The following is a 14256-nucleotide window of genomic DNA, read 5'->3' as shown; positions in this document are numbered from 1 at the left end:
AGGGGGCGCGATCGCCTGTACTAGGTTCAGCCATAGAGCTCTATGGCTGAACATAGTGATTTTCAGCACTTTCTATTACATCCTGCCTCAGGCAGGATGTAATAGGAATGCTGACACGGCCAGCACAGGGGTCTACATTAGACCCCTGGCTACCATGGCAACCGATCGGCACCCTCCGATCTCGCCGCGGGGGACCGCGATCGGCGCCGGAGGGGGGCGCCCCCCCTCCGATCAGCTATTTAAGCACTGCGGGCGCTTTGCCCGCGGTGCTTAAAGGGTTAAACGGCCACGATCGGCGAACTCGCCGCTCGTGGCCGTGAGAGCAGGTGCCTGGCTGTAATATACAGCCATTACCTGCTCTCTTTCAAGCCAGCTCACTCCGTGAGCTGGCTTGATTCCCCCGCAACCGACATATGACGTAAATGTACGTCATATGTCGGGAAGGGGTTAAATGCTTGTTGCGAGATATTTCTAGATAACATTAGTAACTATGTACTTTGAGAAATGTAGCAAGCGTTGGTAATAACAGCGCTGCCTGCAATATTGGATTATTTGTTTGCAATTATTTGTTGTGATATTTAGTTTCTTCTCCCTCATCACAACATGCGAGATAAATTAGTGTCCTCACCTTCCGCTGGGGAAGACATTGTACCAGTACTCAGGAAATCTCTACCAATGTACAAAATCTAGTTGGCATTATGTTAGCACCACTGGTTAAAACACCCAGGCGAGGGAAGGGGGGTTAATGTTAAGCGTCAGCTGTGTCCTGATGAGAAAGGCCTTAGTTTTACACAACAAACCACTCATTATCCATGCATGTTAGTAAGCACGCTGTACAGACAGGTCACAGTGGGGAAGATCACATTATCTGCCAGCGTTTGAGGCCAATGCAGTATTAGATGTGAATAATGGGAAGATTCCGATGTCCCACCAAGGGCTGGCACTAAGGAGGAAGTGCTGAGGAGTGGTAATGCCTCCGATGCCCCGGCCCACGTCATACGCTCAGACATGGAAGGTACCAGAACCTATTGCATGATAAATATAACTAGGGATAGTAGCCTGTCGGAATGTCGACATAGCTTTTAAGCACTAAGTTTAGTGTTAGGCTAAAATAGTGATAAATGCGGTGTCGTCACATCGGCATATTGAATATGTCAACATTTCTGGATGTTGGCATGTTACATGTCATCATAATATCCACGTTGACATTCTGTCGGCATTCTAGTGTCGACACATCATACCACCCTCCTGGGGAAACTATAATTTCCTCTTGCTAGCACAGACAGACCCAGCATGTGGCTGTTTTATTAGATGAAGGAACGCAAGCAGAAGGGTCCAGGGAACAATGTACGTTTGGTTGCATGTTACACACATGACAGCGGGGACGGAGACGCATGCACTACAGATACACTCCTTGCCGATTTACCTGATTACAGAGAACACATGATAAACACTGATCGATAACCTTCCTCCTGCGATGTGAAACCTTCCCTAGCTCCTGTAGGAACATGTCAGAGGTCATTGGGGTCTATTCAATGCTGTGGGCGAGCGGTGACAGCGAGCAGGGCTTCCTGCTTGCTGTCACCGCTCGCCCTGTCAGTATTCAACTCACCCCCCTCATACGCCAATTCACCCTCGCTCCGTTTTTTGAGCGAGGGGGAATTGGCGTATGCGGCTGCAGAAGCAGCGAGACTCGCGGCTAAAAACAGTGGGTTTGCTGCATTAGCCGCGGGTCTCGCTGTTTGGGGGAATGCTCGCCGTCCTATGACGGCGAGGATTCCCCCGGAACGTTGAATAGGGAGAGCGTCCGGCGAGGGGGTAAAACAGCGAGGATCGCTGGTTTTCTACGATACTACCCATTTTCTTGAATACTACCCATTGTCTATCGCTTGGTCACCTCAGATAGTAAAGCTGTACGAGCCTAACGTTACAGCGGTACAGCTGTAGGAGTGTAACGGTAACGCTGTAGGAGCGTAACGGTAACGCCGTAGGAGCGTAACGGTACAGCTGTAGGAGCGTAACGGTAAAGCTGTAGGAGCGTAATGGTAACGCTGTAGGAGCGTAACGGTACAGCTGTAGGAGCGTAACAGTACAGTTGTAGGAGCGTAACGGTAACACTGTAGGAGCGTAACGGTAACGCTGTAGGAGCGTAACGGTAATGCTGTAGAAACATACATTTAGAGTGCACTCAGTCGCTGCGAGGGTCAGGTGGCAAGACCTGACTGTTCATGCCACATTGGCACCCTAGGCAGGCTTTATAGAAACACAGGTGGCATTTACCAGACAAGGGAATGAGAAGACCTCCGAATAATATCACATCTGGCCCATGTAGGGCTTAATAACTCCAAGGCATTGCTTCCTGAGATAATGGTTCTCATTGACAGCTGGGCTTTGTCTGAAGGAGCTGAAGAGTGGGAGAAGATCTGAACCATCTGGAAGCCCAATGCGAGGTATGCAGGGTAGTAGCGAGGGTGGTGCCGGCGGAGCGCGAGCTCCGGATGCCGAAGAGTAGCAGGGTGCCCAGCACCACACTTGACGCCCGCCCATCCATAGCAAAGGCGCAGAGTCTGAGAGTATTACAGAGACCCTGCGCCCCGGCCGCCACCACAGGAAACACAAGACACACACACTAGGTCCTCCTGCGTCTGTCACACTGACAGACGCTAGAGGTGCAGGGGGACCTCTAGCAGCTGTCTCCTTTTGTGGCGGCGGCCATCTTTGGAGGGGCGCAGGGTCTCTAATGCTGTCAGAGACTCTGCGCCTCTGCTATGGACGGGCGGGACATTTAGGCTGGTGGGCGGGCAATTTAACTCCCCCTGGGCGATGAGCATATAATCATTCCTGGCCACAAGCATGAAACCTTCTATGCAATGGCCATGTAATATCCTCTGGCAACGAGGATGGAACTCCTGGCAACCAGCATTAAACCCATGGCAACCAGAATATAGGTAAGCGACACTTCAGGGACATTATGCATTTAAGCAGCACTATTGGGGGGTTATATTTGTAAGCAGCACTAGTATGGGCATTATGTGTGTAACACAGTGGCACTACAGGGGGGCATTCTATGTGTAAGCGGCACTACTGGGATCATTATGTGTATAATGGGGCACTGCTGGGGGGCATTATATATGTATGCGACACTACAAGGGGTGTTATTCATGCAAGCAGCAGGATGCATTATGTGTAACTGGCACTAAAATGCCATGGGTGGGGGGGGGCTGTTGTTCCGGGCACCATGTCACCTAGCTACTCCTCTGGAGGTATTAGCAGGATGAGAGTGTGCATGCCAACGCTGATGAAGAAACTCAGACGGAATGCTGGACACAGAAGATACCAGGGAACAGCTGAAATGATGTGTGATCTATGCGGGGACAGGGCCAGGGTGATCAGCCGATGGACAAACAGGCTGATCACAGTGACAAAAATAAAAAATGTTTAAAAAAAAAACATAATCACCTCCCAAGGGTCCAGGGATTGGTGGTCCGGTGAGTCTCCCGGCCTCCTGCTACACTGTGACCCCCGGTACAGTAAAGTGACGCTGCAAAGCTGCAGCTCACTTTACAGCAACGGAAGAGCAAAAGACCGGCAGCACTGCAGGGGCCGATCCCCGGGGGTTGGCGAGTATACAATGAGGGGGCTGTCACAATGGGGAGGGGATGCTGGCGGTATTGGCGATGGTGGGGCATGCGAAGTACAGTATTGGGGTAATTTTCATGAAAAATATCCCGTTGGTGCTGCAGAGACCACTGCAGGGACAGAGCTTAATAGCGATCTCGGTCCCTGCATGTGATAATTGTTCCATCCACGCAATGTAGTCATTTGCCGCACTGCAAGTTGGGTCGATGTTATCACTGCACATCCGCATCCTCAGATACCGATCGTGATAAATGGGTCTCTTGGAAAGAGATACAGTGGATAGAGATAAAGGGATCGATGTACTGAGCATTGGTGGGGAAGAAATTGGAATAATGTACGAGCCAATGAGCTCCTAACTGTCCAGTTACACACTGGGTTTGAAAAATGTCTGTAAGGGGCTGGTTGTTTATCACTCTCCACATGATCACTTTTTAAAGCTTGATACATCTGGCCGTATGTTTAAAAAAATTACATTGGTACTTTATCTCTCTCTCCACTTTATCACTCTCCAAGGCTTAGCACGTTTGCCCGTTTATGGATCTTCTGCAAACATCATTGTGTATGTGATATATCTGGCATTGGCGTACGGAAGGTGTAAATGATGACCTGTGGGCAGTATCGTACCTCCTCCGCTCCAGTGACGGAGTACGCGTGTCCCTTCACCAGCTTCTGGCTCGTGATGGCTTCCCTGTCGTAGGCGTTCGTGATCTGAGGAGATGGAGATTGTAATAAACCAATGGAAATAAGTGGAACAGAGAACATGGAAAATAAATACAACAGATCTAATGTCGTTATACTCAAAGACAATTGGGATATTTTTTTTTTCTAACTAGCAATACATGCTGAATTAGGCCCCATAGTCACGTCATGCCTGACGGACCCAAGAAATATTGGGACCGATTCAGACCTGATCGCTAGTCTGCTGCCTAGCGAGCAGGCAAACGCCGCCGAACACACGCCCACCTCCTGAATACCCGCCCTACGACGCGAGCGGTTGTGTGCGCTTACACATTCGCTCGCACAGAGGAAAAAAATTCATTCGTTGCTCACCATCGAATGATTTTCCTCTCTTTGCACATAACAGTGAGCCTGGACTTTTATTCTCCACGATGATGGCTGAATCGGGGGCAAGCATTGATGTCATGTGATGTCATCCGCCGGCCCCAAGCAGGCATGGGCACGCCCACAGTCTTTGTGAGCACGCCCATGAAACGCTGGATGGACCCCAGCAACCGCCTCCTGACTGCCAATGAATTTGCACGTGCGAGTTGATTACTCACCGAGGGCATTCGCACGAGTGACTGCGCACAGACATCGGGGACGGATTCGGGCCTGTGCGATCATAGGGGGTCTATTTATTCAGCGTTGGAGAGACATAAAGGGCCAGATGTATCAAGCTTCAAAAAGTGATAAAATGGAGAGCCAGCCAATCAGCTCCTTACTGTCATGTCACAGACTGCATAATAAAAATGACAGTTGGGGGCTGATTGGCTATTCGTGTGCCACTTTCTATGACTTTTTGAAGCTTGATACATCTGGTAGTAACAGCCAACCAGCCCCTAACTTTCATTTTTAATGTAGCCTGTAACAAGGAGCTGAATGGCAGTGGTACGTTAACTCTCTCCTAATCTCTCCAATTGAATAGCTGATTGGCTATTCATTTGCCACTTTTTATGATTTTTTTGAAGCTTGATACATCCGGATCAAAGTAACAGCCAACCAGCCCCTAACTGTCATTTTGTAATGCAGCCTGTAACAAGGAGCTGAATGGCTGGTACTTTCACTCTCTAAACCTAAGTACATCGCCGGTTGGGTGCACATGCACAGAAATGCATCTGCGCATGTGCACACACTAAACATCGCCCCATGCGAATGCATAAGGACTAGCGAACAGACCTAAGTAAGGTCCATAGTGTAGGAATTGGTCAGTATTGTCCACACAATCTGCGGCAGATGTAACAGATAAAATCTTACATCGATGGAACATCCGAGCAGCGATTCCTCCTTCAGCGCTTTCTGTATGATCTGGTAGAGATCAGCCGGGGCCTTATCCAGCTCATACAGCTCCGAGATCCCGCCGGTGAAGTCCTCAAATCCCTCAATTGTGCTTCCGCCAGTTAGTGCTTCATAGGATCCGTTCAGCCTATCAATACAAATATTGTATATCACTGCGCTGCCGGAACGCGGAGGACACTTATTCCAGGAGAAGTTCCAGAAGTTATCATCAGAAAAGTTATGCCGAGATAAATAAGCAGTTTCTTTAATTAAAGATGCATCCCATTGCTTATAATTTTGGATCCCATTCTTTTCTATTATGGGGTGCAGCTCCGCATTTGGCCTCTAGATGTCACTGATAGGAAATATCAGTCAGTCTAGGGGGAAATTTACTACTGAATACTGGAAATACGAATACTGAAAATACGACAGGCGGTATTTCATGCCCTACCATCCACTACAGCATGGTGGGAGAATAAAATGGTCTTAGTACACTAAACAGTGGCACTATGGCACAGTGAATTTTGTAATTCTCCTTATGTCTTTGTTGGTCTGGCACAGTCCAAAATATAGTGTTTTAATTGGCTTCTGACAGCATTGTGTAGTGTAGTAGGTAGTGTAGTAGGGGTCCTCTTTATTATCGCTTCTCGGCCTTTTGGCTAAGATCAAGTGTAGTATCTGTTCTTATCAGTGGGTATGGACCGCCCCCTGGCAGAGAATAGAGAAAGGCTGGTCTGAGTAGCTGCTCTGATGGGCGGAGGGTGTGGGACCCCTCTGTTTTTTCCCGGGAGCAGTGAAAGGGCTAGCTGAGTACCTTCACCTCTGCCAGTGGTAGGAGGTGTTGTTTCCGTAAACCCACTGGTAAGAGGGGGGGAGAAACACTGGGCCTAGTAGTTTGACTCTCTTGACGGGGTTCGTAGCCCCCGAAGGATAAGACAGCGAAAGGCTCAGTCTAGTATCCATTCCCAGGGAGCGGAGAAAAGCTGAGACCGAGTAGATTGGTCCAGGTTGGGAAGGATCCAGCCTGGGCACAGCGAAAAGCTCAGCCTAGTATCTTAACCCTGGGAGCGGAGAAACACTGGGACTGAGTAGATTGCTCTTCCGAGGGGGGTGCAGCCCCTAAGGGAGTCTTTCGAAAAGCCCAGTGGAGTACCCATTCCCATGCCAGGGGCTGAAAAGTACCTGCTGGCGAGACGGAGAAACACTTGGTCGGACGCTGACTGGTCGGCTGCCTGGAGCCCGAGGCTGCACTGTGCCCCCGGGGTAACTCGGGGGTGCCTGATTTGCACTGGTGATGTCCAGCACCATGCACTGAATGGCACTTGCACCGCGCACTTCCCTCTAGGTTAGGCTACACGTCCTTACCTCCCACCCCGGCCTTCTGGCTAGGGCCTCTTTTTATTTCTTTTTTTGATTTGCACTTTTTGAGCACTTCACGTTTTTCGTTAGTTTGTCAAGTTTTTTTGATTTGGGTAGTGCGGCTGTCCATAACGGGCCTTCCGTTCCCCAAATGTGACTGGGACTCTTCACCTTTTGGGGAGAGTCCCGGTCCCCTCGAGGGCAACCCCGAGCCGCAAGGCGGAGGGAAGCCTATGCGGGTCTCTCCAAACCTTCGGGTGCGGAGGACCCACCGTCCAAAACCCTTCCGGGGGTGAAGGAAACGCGGGTCTCTCTGAGCTTCGGCGAAGAGGACCCACCGAATCCCTTTTTTCCCTTCCTCGGCCTTATGGTTGAGGGGGGTTAGGGGAACCATGGGGCCTTTCTCCTTTGGGAGAGGGTCCACACGTCCGTACGGCTGCCCCTTTGCACGTGTTTAGGCACAGCACTGGTGGTGGTGGGAGCACACCTCGGGCTCCCTGAGTTTCTTCAAACTCAGGGGTCCTCTTTATTATTTATTTATTTTCCTCTCTTCATGTTCGTGCACTTTTAAACGTTTTCTGTAGTGTGTCACATTTTTTTGGGTTGTGTGGTTGACCCTTTCGGGCCTTCCATTTCCCCAACGTGCCAAAGCTCTCGCCTTTTGGGGAGAGCTTCGGTCCCCCGAGGACGACCCCGAGCTGTAAGGCGGAGGGAAGTCTACTGAGGGTCTCTCCAAACCTTCGGGTGCGGAGGACCCACCGCCCTAACCCTTCCGGGGGTTGAGGAATGAGGGTCTCTCTAAGCTTCGGCGAAGAGGACCCACCGTTCCCTATTTTCCCCTCTTCGGCCTTATGGTTGAGAGGGGTTAGGGGAAAAACGGGGCCCGTCTCCTTCGGGAGATGGCCCACTTCGATCGCACGGCCCCCTTTGCACGTGTTTAGGCACAGCACTGGTGCTAGGGAGCACACCTCGGGCTCCTGAGTTTTTTCAAACTCAGTATTTTTGGACAGGAGGAAGTTTAGTTTGTGACACTGGGGCAATGGCCACTGAGGGTGGCGGGTAATGCCTCAGGGACAGTGTGGGGTCAATTTCTAGAGGAAGAGCAGTAGTGATGGGAAATGCACAGTGTCAGCGGATGATGCTACAGTAGTGGTAGTGATGCTACAGAAGTCTGATAGACACGCCCCCAGGGTGGAGCTCAACACCCCATAACTCATTTTTTTTATACTGCAGTTAGAAAATCTTTTAAATATTTATTAACTGATATTGGCCAGGTAAGTGGTGAATGATCCTTGCATGACATGCTGGCCTGAGCAAGATGGAGCAGTGTGTTTTGCAAGGGCAGAGGGTTAGCACAGATGGGACTTACTTGGCATAGGCCTTCTCCAGCAGTGCACTCCAGAACTCATCTCCTTCTGCCGAGTGGACAAACAGCAGGCGTCCATCTTTGGTGGGCAGCCGATCATCCACAACAACTTCCACCCACTCACCATACTGCCAGAACTGCAGAGAGAATGGATTTGCCCAGATACATTATTATTATTATACTTTATTTATACGGTGCCACAAGGGACCCTGAGTGCCCAATTACAGAGTACATGACAGTAATGAATAAACAAAACAGTGACTTACAGCTGCATACAATAGTGGATAGGGCACACGACCATAGCTGCATCAGCAGGCGGCCCTGACATAAGTATTAGGGGGGGGCAGATAACTGCAGGATTTGGTGCCATCAATGGTGGTTGGAAATCACATGATGGAGGGCTCTGCTAGTGAGAGCTTACATTCTAAATGGAAGGGTCGGACAGACTGGGGTGACACAGATGGGGTAGACAGTGAGCATGGAGCAGAGAGTTAAGGTGGGATTTGGCTGGGTTTAGTGAAGAAGTGGTCTTGAGAACCCATTTGAAGTTTTCTAGAGAGGTGGAGAATCTGAGGAAGAGAAGTAGAGAGTTCCAGAGGTAGGGAGCAGCAGGTGAAATGTCTTGGAGGCAGGAGTGGGAGGAAGTAATCAGTAGGCAGGTAAGGTGGTGTGCATTAGCAAAGTAGAGAGAACGGGCAGGAGTGTAAAGGGAGATGAGGTCAGAGATGTAAATGGGAGATAAATCCATAGAAGAATAATCTATTTTAGGGGTCCAATTATTAATAATTAATTCTATTAAAACGGGTGTTTTTAAGGAATTAGCCACAAATATTTCATAATATTACGTTATAAATGGGCACCATAGACAGTATGTGCCATGAAAATTCCTACACCCAGGGCCGGCGCCACCACTAGACAGGACTAGGCATTTGCCTAGGGCGCAGACCACTGGAGGGCGGTACTGAGCCCGGCGTGAAGCAAAGCTGTCCCCCGCACGCGCCGCCCGTTCTCTGCTGGGGGATTTCAGCGAGGTCAGAGAGGACTCGCAGCACCCGGAAGCTGCATATCGCGGCTTCCAACAGCAGGTACAGCGCTCAGCGCTCCAGGGGGTGCGAGCGCCCACCGCAGTATCGGCCGCAAACCCCCTCCCCCTGCCATGCCGCAGCAAGTATCGTCCGCACCCTACCCACTCACACACACACCCCCGGGCGGGCGGCGCGGGGGTTTTTGCCTGGGGCGGGCGGGGGGCTTGCACCGGCCCTGCCTACACCCCCCTCTCCTCCGTACAATAACCATCTCCCACTCCAGCTGCAAAGACTTCTCCCGCGCTGCCTCTAATCTATGAAACACTCTCCCTCAGGCTCTCACCCACCCTCCATTGCCTCAACCTTTTTCTTAAAATGTATTTACTAAAACCTACTGTACCACTACCAGATACCTACACACCTCACCTCCTCACCCCCTTTGTGTCCCACCATTAATGCTACTCCTACCTCCTCCCTTTACAATGTACGTTCTCACGAGCAAGGCCCTCCCTCCCATTATTAGCTCATGTGACTACAATACATCCATTCAATATATTATTAACCCTATTTGTATTATTGCTCTGTACTGCGCTGAAGGAAATCACTACGCCCTATACATATATGCTAATAAAACTAATAATTACACAAAATATTACATCAATTATAATTAGTACATGACATAGAGTGCTTGCTTTTAGCAGATTACAATTGCCATGTGTCTTGCCAGGACAGAATAGGAGTCACTGTAAGTGTAAATGACAATAGAAGCTGCTTCTCTGACAGTTGTCTGCAGAGGTGTAGCTAGGGTGGCGCCAGTGGAGCTCGTGCTCCAGGCGCCAAAGGTTTGCAGGGCACCCCAAGCAGCAGGCGCTTCCTACACGTGATTCCCAGCGCGTCCCTCTCCTGCCCGTGATCCCTGGCGCAGTCCTCCTCCCTGTGATCCCCGGCGCATCCCTCTCTTGCCCATGACACCCGGCGCGGTCCTCCTCCCTACGATCCCCGGTGCTCCTGTCCGCGAACCCTGGCGCGATCTTCATTTAGATCGAAGCTGCAGCGCCCAGCTCACATCTCCCCTCAGACATGGATTTTTAAACAGAGAGCCGGGTGCAGAGTAGCGGCGAGGGAGAAATTTGCTGACTGGACATTCTCCCAGGTACTATGTATGGGTCATATATGTCTGTGGGGGGGGGGCGGAGCCGGAGGGGGGAGCCGGGACATGTGCTTGCTCCGGGTGCCCTGGCTGCACCCTACACCACTGGTTGTCTGGGTCTACAAAGGTGGAATTTAGGAAGGTTCTAGGTCTTATATCACTGGCTATGTAGCTGTGTGAGTACTGTGTTGCTGTAGCATTCGGGCAGGACCTAGTGGCAGCATTGGGGGGTGGGGGGTACTGTAGGTACAAATCACATTTAGGAACATCTTTGCAAACAGATTCAACGTATGTGGCTGTACAGTTATACTTCCTGCAGGGATATAACTGGGGGGGCGCGGGATTATCTGGGTACCTGGAAGTGAAAGATTCCCGCATAGTTCTCCTTGAAACTCTGCTTCTCTGGGACAACTCGGCCCAAGATGTTCTGGTCCAACGTAAGACATGCGATAGCAGCCAGGAGCCAGCAGTCCCCTGTGTGAACACATGGACCCCAAATTAGTGCAAGATGTGGATCATGTGGACCGCTGTGCTTGGGACACACAATACCATTGGCAAGAGGAATGTAAAGTATGACTAAAGTTTAAAAAAAAATTTTTTAAACAACCTCATGTCATTCTTTTCATGTGTCGGAAATTACTTACCACGTCAACCTTTTGACCATGTCGGTCATATGCACTTCGACCAGTGGTCAAAATTTAGATTTTGAAGTGGGGTATGGAAAAGTGAAGGCTGTAGTTATGCGCACGCCAAAGGCCACTCAAAAGGAGTATCTTGAGTGTAGTGTACCACCCCATATACCCCTTATATACATTATGCAACACAATAGTAGACTCCCTTATACGTGTACACCCTGCTGGCCATGCCCCAAGCTGTTGGCCATGCTCCCTTTTTTTTGCCGAGGCCCGGCGGCACTGTCGGCGCCGCTGGATGGGGCAGGTAATCTGTATTACTGTATTCCCTGAATATGGACTGGTAATCCGCCTCTGGGTGCCACGTGCTTGTCATTGTATCACTGATCTCAGTTAAGACCTAAATGGGAAGTTAATCTACTGAACTATATTCTAAATATACTGTAATCCACCTTTACTAAACAAGCGGAGATTCCCACCTCTGCTGACCGTGTTTATTCTGTGACTAATGTGGAAATGCTGCTGAACTGGTCGCCGGTATCAGACAGGAGAATACGCTGGCTCTGGAAGTGCAGGAGGTTTCAGGGGCCTGATTCAGATCTGATTGCTGCTCTGCTAAATCCCACGGCCAGAGTAAAATTCCACCTCATGCAAGCCTGCGAATCGATGCGCAATGCTGCAAATGGCTTGCGAAAATTACGCTGATCGGCGATTAGCAGCAAATCCATACGCCAGCCGCTCACCATGGCATGATTCCCCAGTGTGCGCAGCCTGTACGCAGCAGGACCTGACGTCACATGACTTCCCTTAAAATGCCTGGGCACGCTTGCGTTTTCCCTGACTCTCCCAGAAAACAGACAGTTACCACCCCCAAACGCCGCTAACCGCTCTCCTTATTGGCGAGGGGGGGGGGGGCAGGGCCGGTGCAAGCCCCCCGCCCGCCCCAGGCAAAAAGAAACCGCGCCGCCCGGGGGGGGGGGGAGATTGGTGGTCGTCACTAATGCAGCAGCATGGGGGGGGGGGTGCGGGCGATACTGCGGCAGACGCCCGCACCCCCCGGAGCGCTGTACCTGCTGCAGCTTCCGGGTGCTACATATCGTCCCGTCCTCTCCTTTCTCACTTAAACCCCCCCAGCAGGGAGCCGACGGCTAGCGCGGGGGGGCAGCGTCTCCATCCTCGACGATGAAAGCAGCAGGAGCAGGGAGCGCAGGGGGCAGCGTTGAATCACGCCGGGCGGGATGAGGCTGAGCTGCTTTCTGGTACTTCTCTATGGTACCTTGGCAGCTCAGTACCGCCCTCCAGTGGCCGGCGCCCTAGGCAAGTGCCTAGTCCTGCCTAGTGGTGGCGCCGGCCCTGGGGGGGGGGGGTTAATACATTCTGCCATAAGGGTGCCTGCTTTTCCTTGTTATGCAGGAGAAGCGGGACCCGTTATTTTGAAATCGTAAAGGGCAGGTTAATACATCTGAACCCTTACTTACTGTAATAAGCCATCTTGTCTAACCAGATTAAGGGCCAGATTCTCTAAGCTTCAAAAGTGATAAAATGGAGGGTGATAAACAGCCAGCCAATCAGCTCCTGTCTGACATTTTTCAAACACAGTCTGTGACATGGCAGGCAGGAGTTGATTGGCTGGCTGTTTATCACTCTCCAGGTTATCACTTTAGAAGCTTAGAGAATCTAGCCCAATGCAACCTGTGGTTATATACTGTACCTGTTGTGGAACAACAATTCCCAGCATCACCAAACGCTGGTGACGTTCGACTATAGCTTACCTCTTCCATATAGCATACATATTTGATATCTAATACCACATGGTAAAGTGCCTATTTACATGCAACATTAATTCTCCCTATGGGCGGGATGTTGTAACATCCGCGCCCATTATCGCCGGACATCGCATTTTTAATAACGGCATATGCTATAACATATGCCGTTATTCATGCAAGGGACAGCTCTTGCGGTAAGAGCTGTCCCTTGCGATGCGGTGCCGGCGCTGGACTTCCGGGTCTGTGACCCGGGAGTCCATCTGCGCATGCGCAGACCCCGGCGCCGGCCGCAGGGCACGCTGGGAGGGATCCGTGACGGATCCCTCAAACAGCGCTGCGGTAAGAAGCCCATAGGCTTCTGCAGGGATTCGCCAGCTTTAGCTGGCGATTCCCTCCGCAGCGCTGACACTGCGGAGGCGCCATATAGCATATAGAGATGCGGTAGAAACCCCGAAAACGGGGTTTTTACCGCATTTCTGCTATATAGCATCCCGCCCTATATACTATATGCCCCTTTTGTCATGTAGCCACTCCCCCTTGTGGCATATGGCCACACCCCTGACCACACCCACACAGTACCACTGACATTTTTTCTACTTGCACCACTGTATCAATGTGACAGATATTTGCTGGCTCACCTGACGGTGTCCACCTAATTTGGGAGTCTTCCAGACATTCCAAGTAAGGCAGCAATTCTGAGTTAAGCCGAACCAACCGGGTGTGGTACAAAATGTTGAAGTACACATTGTTGATATAGATGACACAATGTTGACACTGAGTGTGAAACTTGCCAGAAACTTGTAGCAATTATTGTTGACTATTGAACATTTTTGGAGGGTATAAATGACTTTTGTAAGATAGTTAATAGCATATAGTATATAAATACTGGGAACTTCTATGATACAAAGGGACTGAAATGACCGCTGGAAATCTCTTGGCGAGCTCTTTGTACTTACCGAGAGCGCCCTGGCAGATGTCGCCGCGTGTCGCTCCATCAACAATGAACTGAGGGTTTGGGCAGATTTCCTGTAGAGATATTGTAAAACAAAATGGCGCATTAGTGTGGGGGGGGGGGGGGTTGCGGTGTTTTGTTTTAAGACAAGAGAATGGTACAAAAAAAGGAGAAATGGAGGAGTTGCCTATGACAACCAATAAAATTCTACCTATCATTTGTTTTGTGCCTTCTATAAAATGAATACTAGAACCTGATTGGTTTGTTGGGCAAAACCTACACCAGTCCCGAACCTGCTGACTCGGAATCAGATTCCCTTCATTCAGACAGCACCGGGCAAGGGCCAGCTAAGCTATACTATTTGAGTGCAAG

General features: G+C 50.4%; 1 protein-coding gene and 1 pseudogene across 1 annotated transcript in view; one reads left to right on the top strand and one right to left on the bottom strand.

Annotated features, from left to right (window-relative positions):
* CAPN8 (calpain 8) overlaps window positions 1-14256 on the bottom strand; it is a 47737-nt gene that overhangs the window by 20623 nt on the left and 12858 nt on the right. The window contains exons 2-6 of the mRNA XM_083174596.1: window positions 13889-13958; window positions 10890-11008; window positions 8363-8496; window positions 5614-5782; window positions 4264-4347 (exon numbers count right to left, since the gene is read on the bottom strand). Coding sequence (XP_083030722.1) covers window positions 4264-4347; window positions 5614-5782; window positions 8363-8496; window positions 10890-11008; window positions 13889-13958 — 576 coding nt within the window. The remainder of the gene's footprint in view (window positions 1-4263; window positions 4348-5613; window positions 5783-8362; window positions 8497-10889; window positions 11009-13888; window positions 13959-14256) is intronic.
* On the top strand, window positions 6274-6409 carry LOC146066055 (U2 spliceosomal RNA; annotated as a pseudogene).

The sequence above is a fragment of the Crinia signifera genome, chromosome 3 (genome assembly GCF_055691185.1).
Source record: "Crinia signifera chromosome 3, ASM5569118v1, whole genome shotgun sequence".
Lineage (NCBI taxonomy): Eukaryota > Metazoa > Chordata > Amphibia > Anura > Myobatrachidae > Crinia > Crinia signifera.
This window is presented reverse-complemented; position numbering and strand designations above follow the sequence as displayed.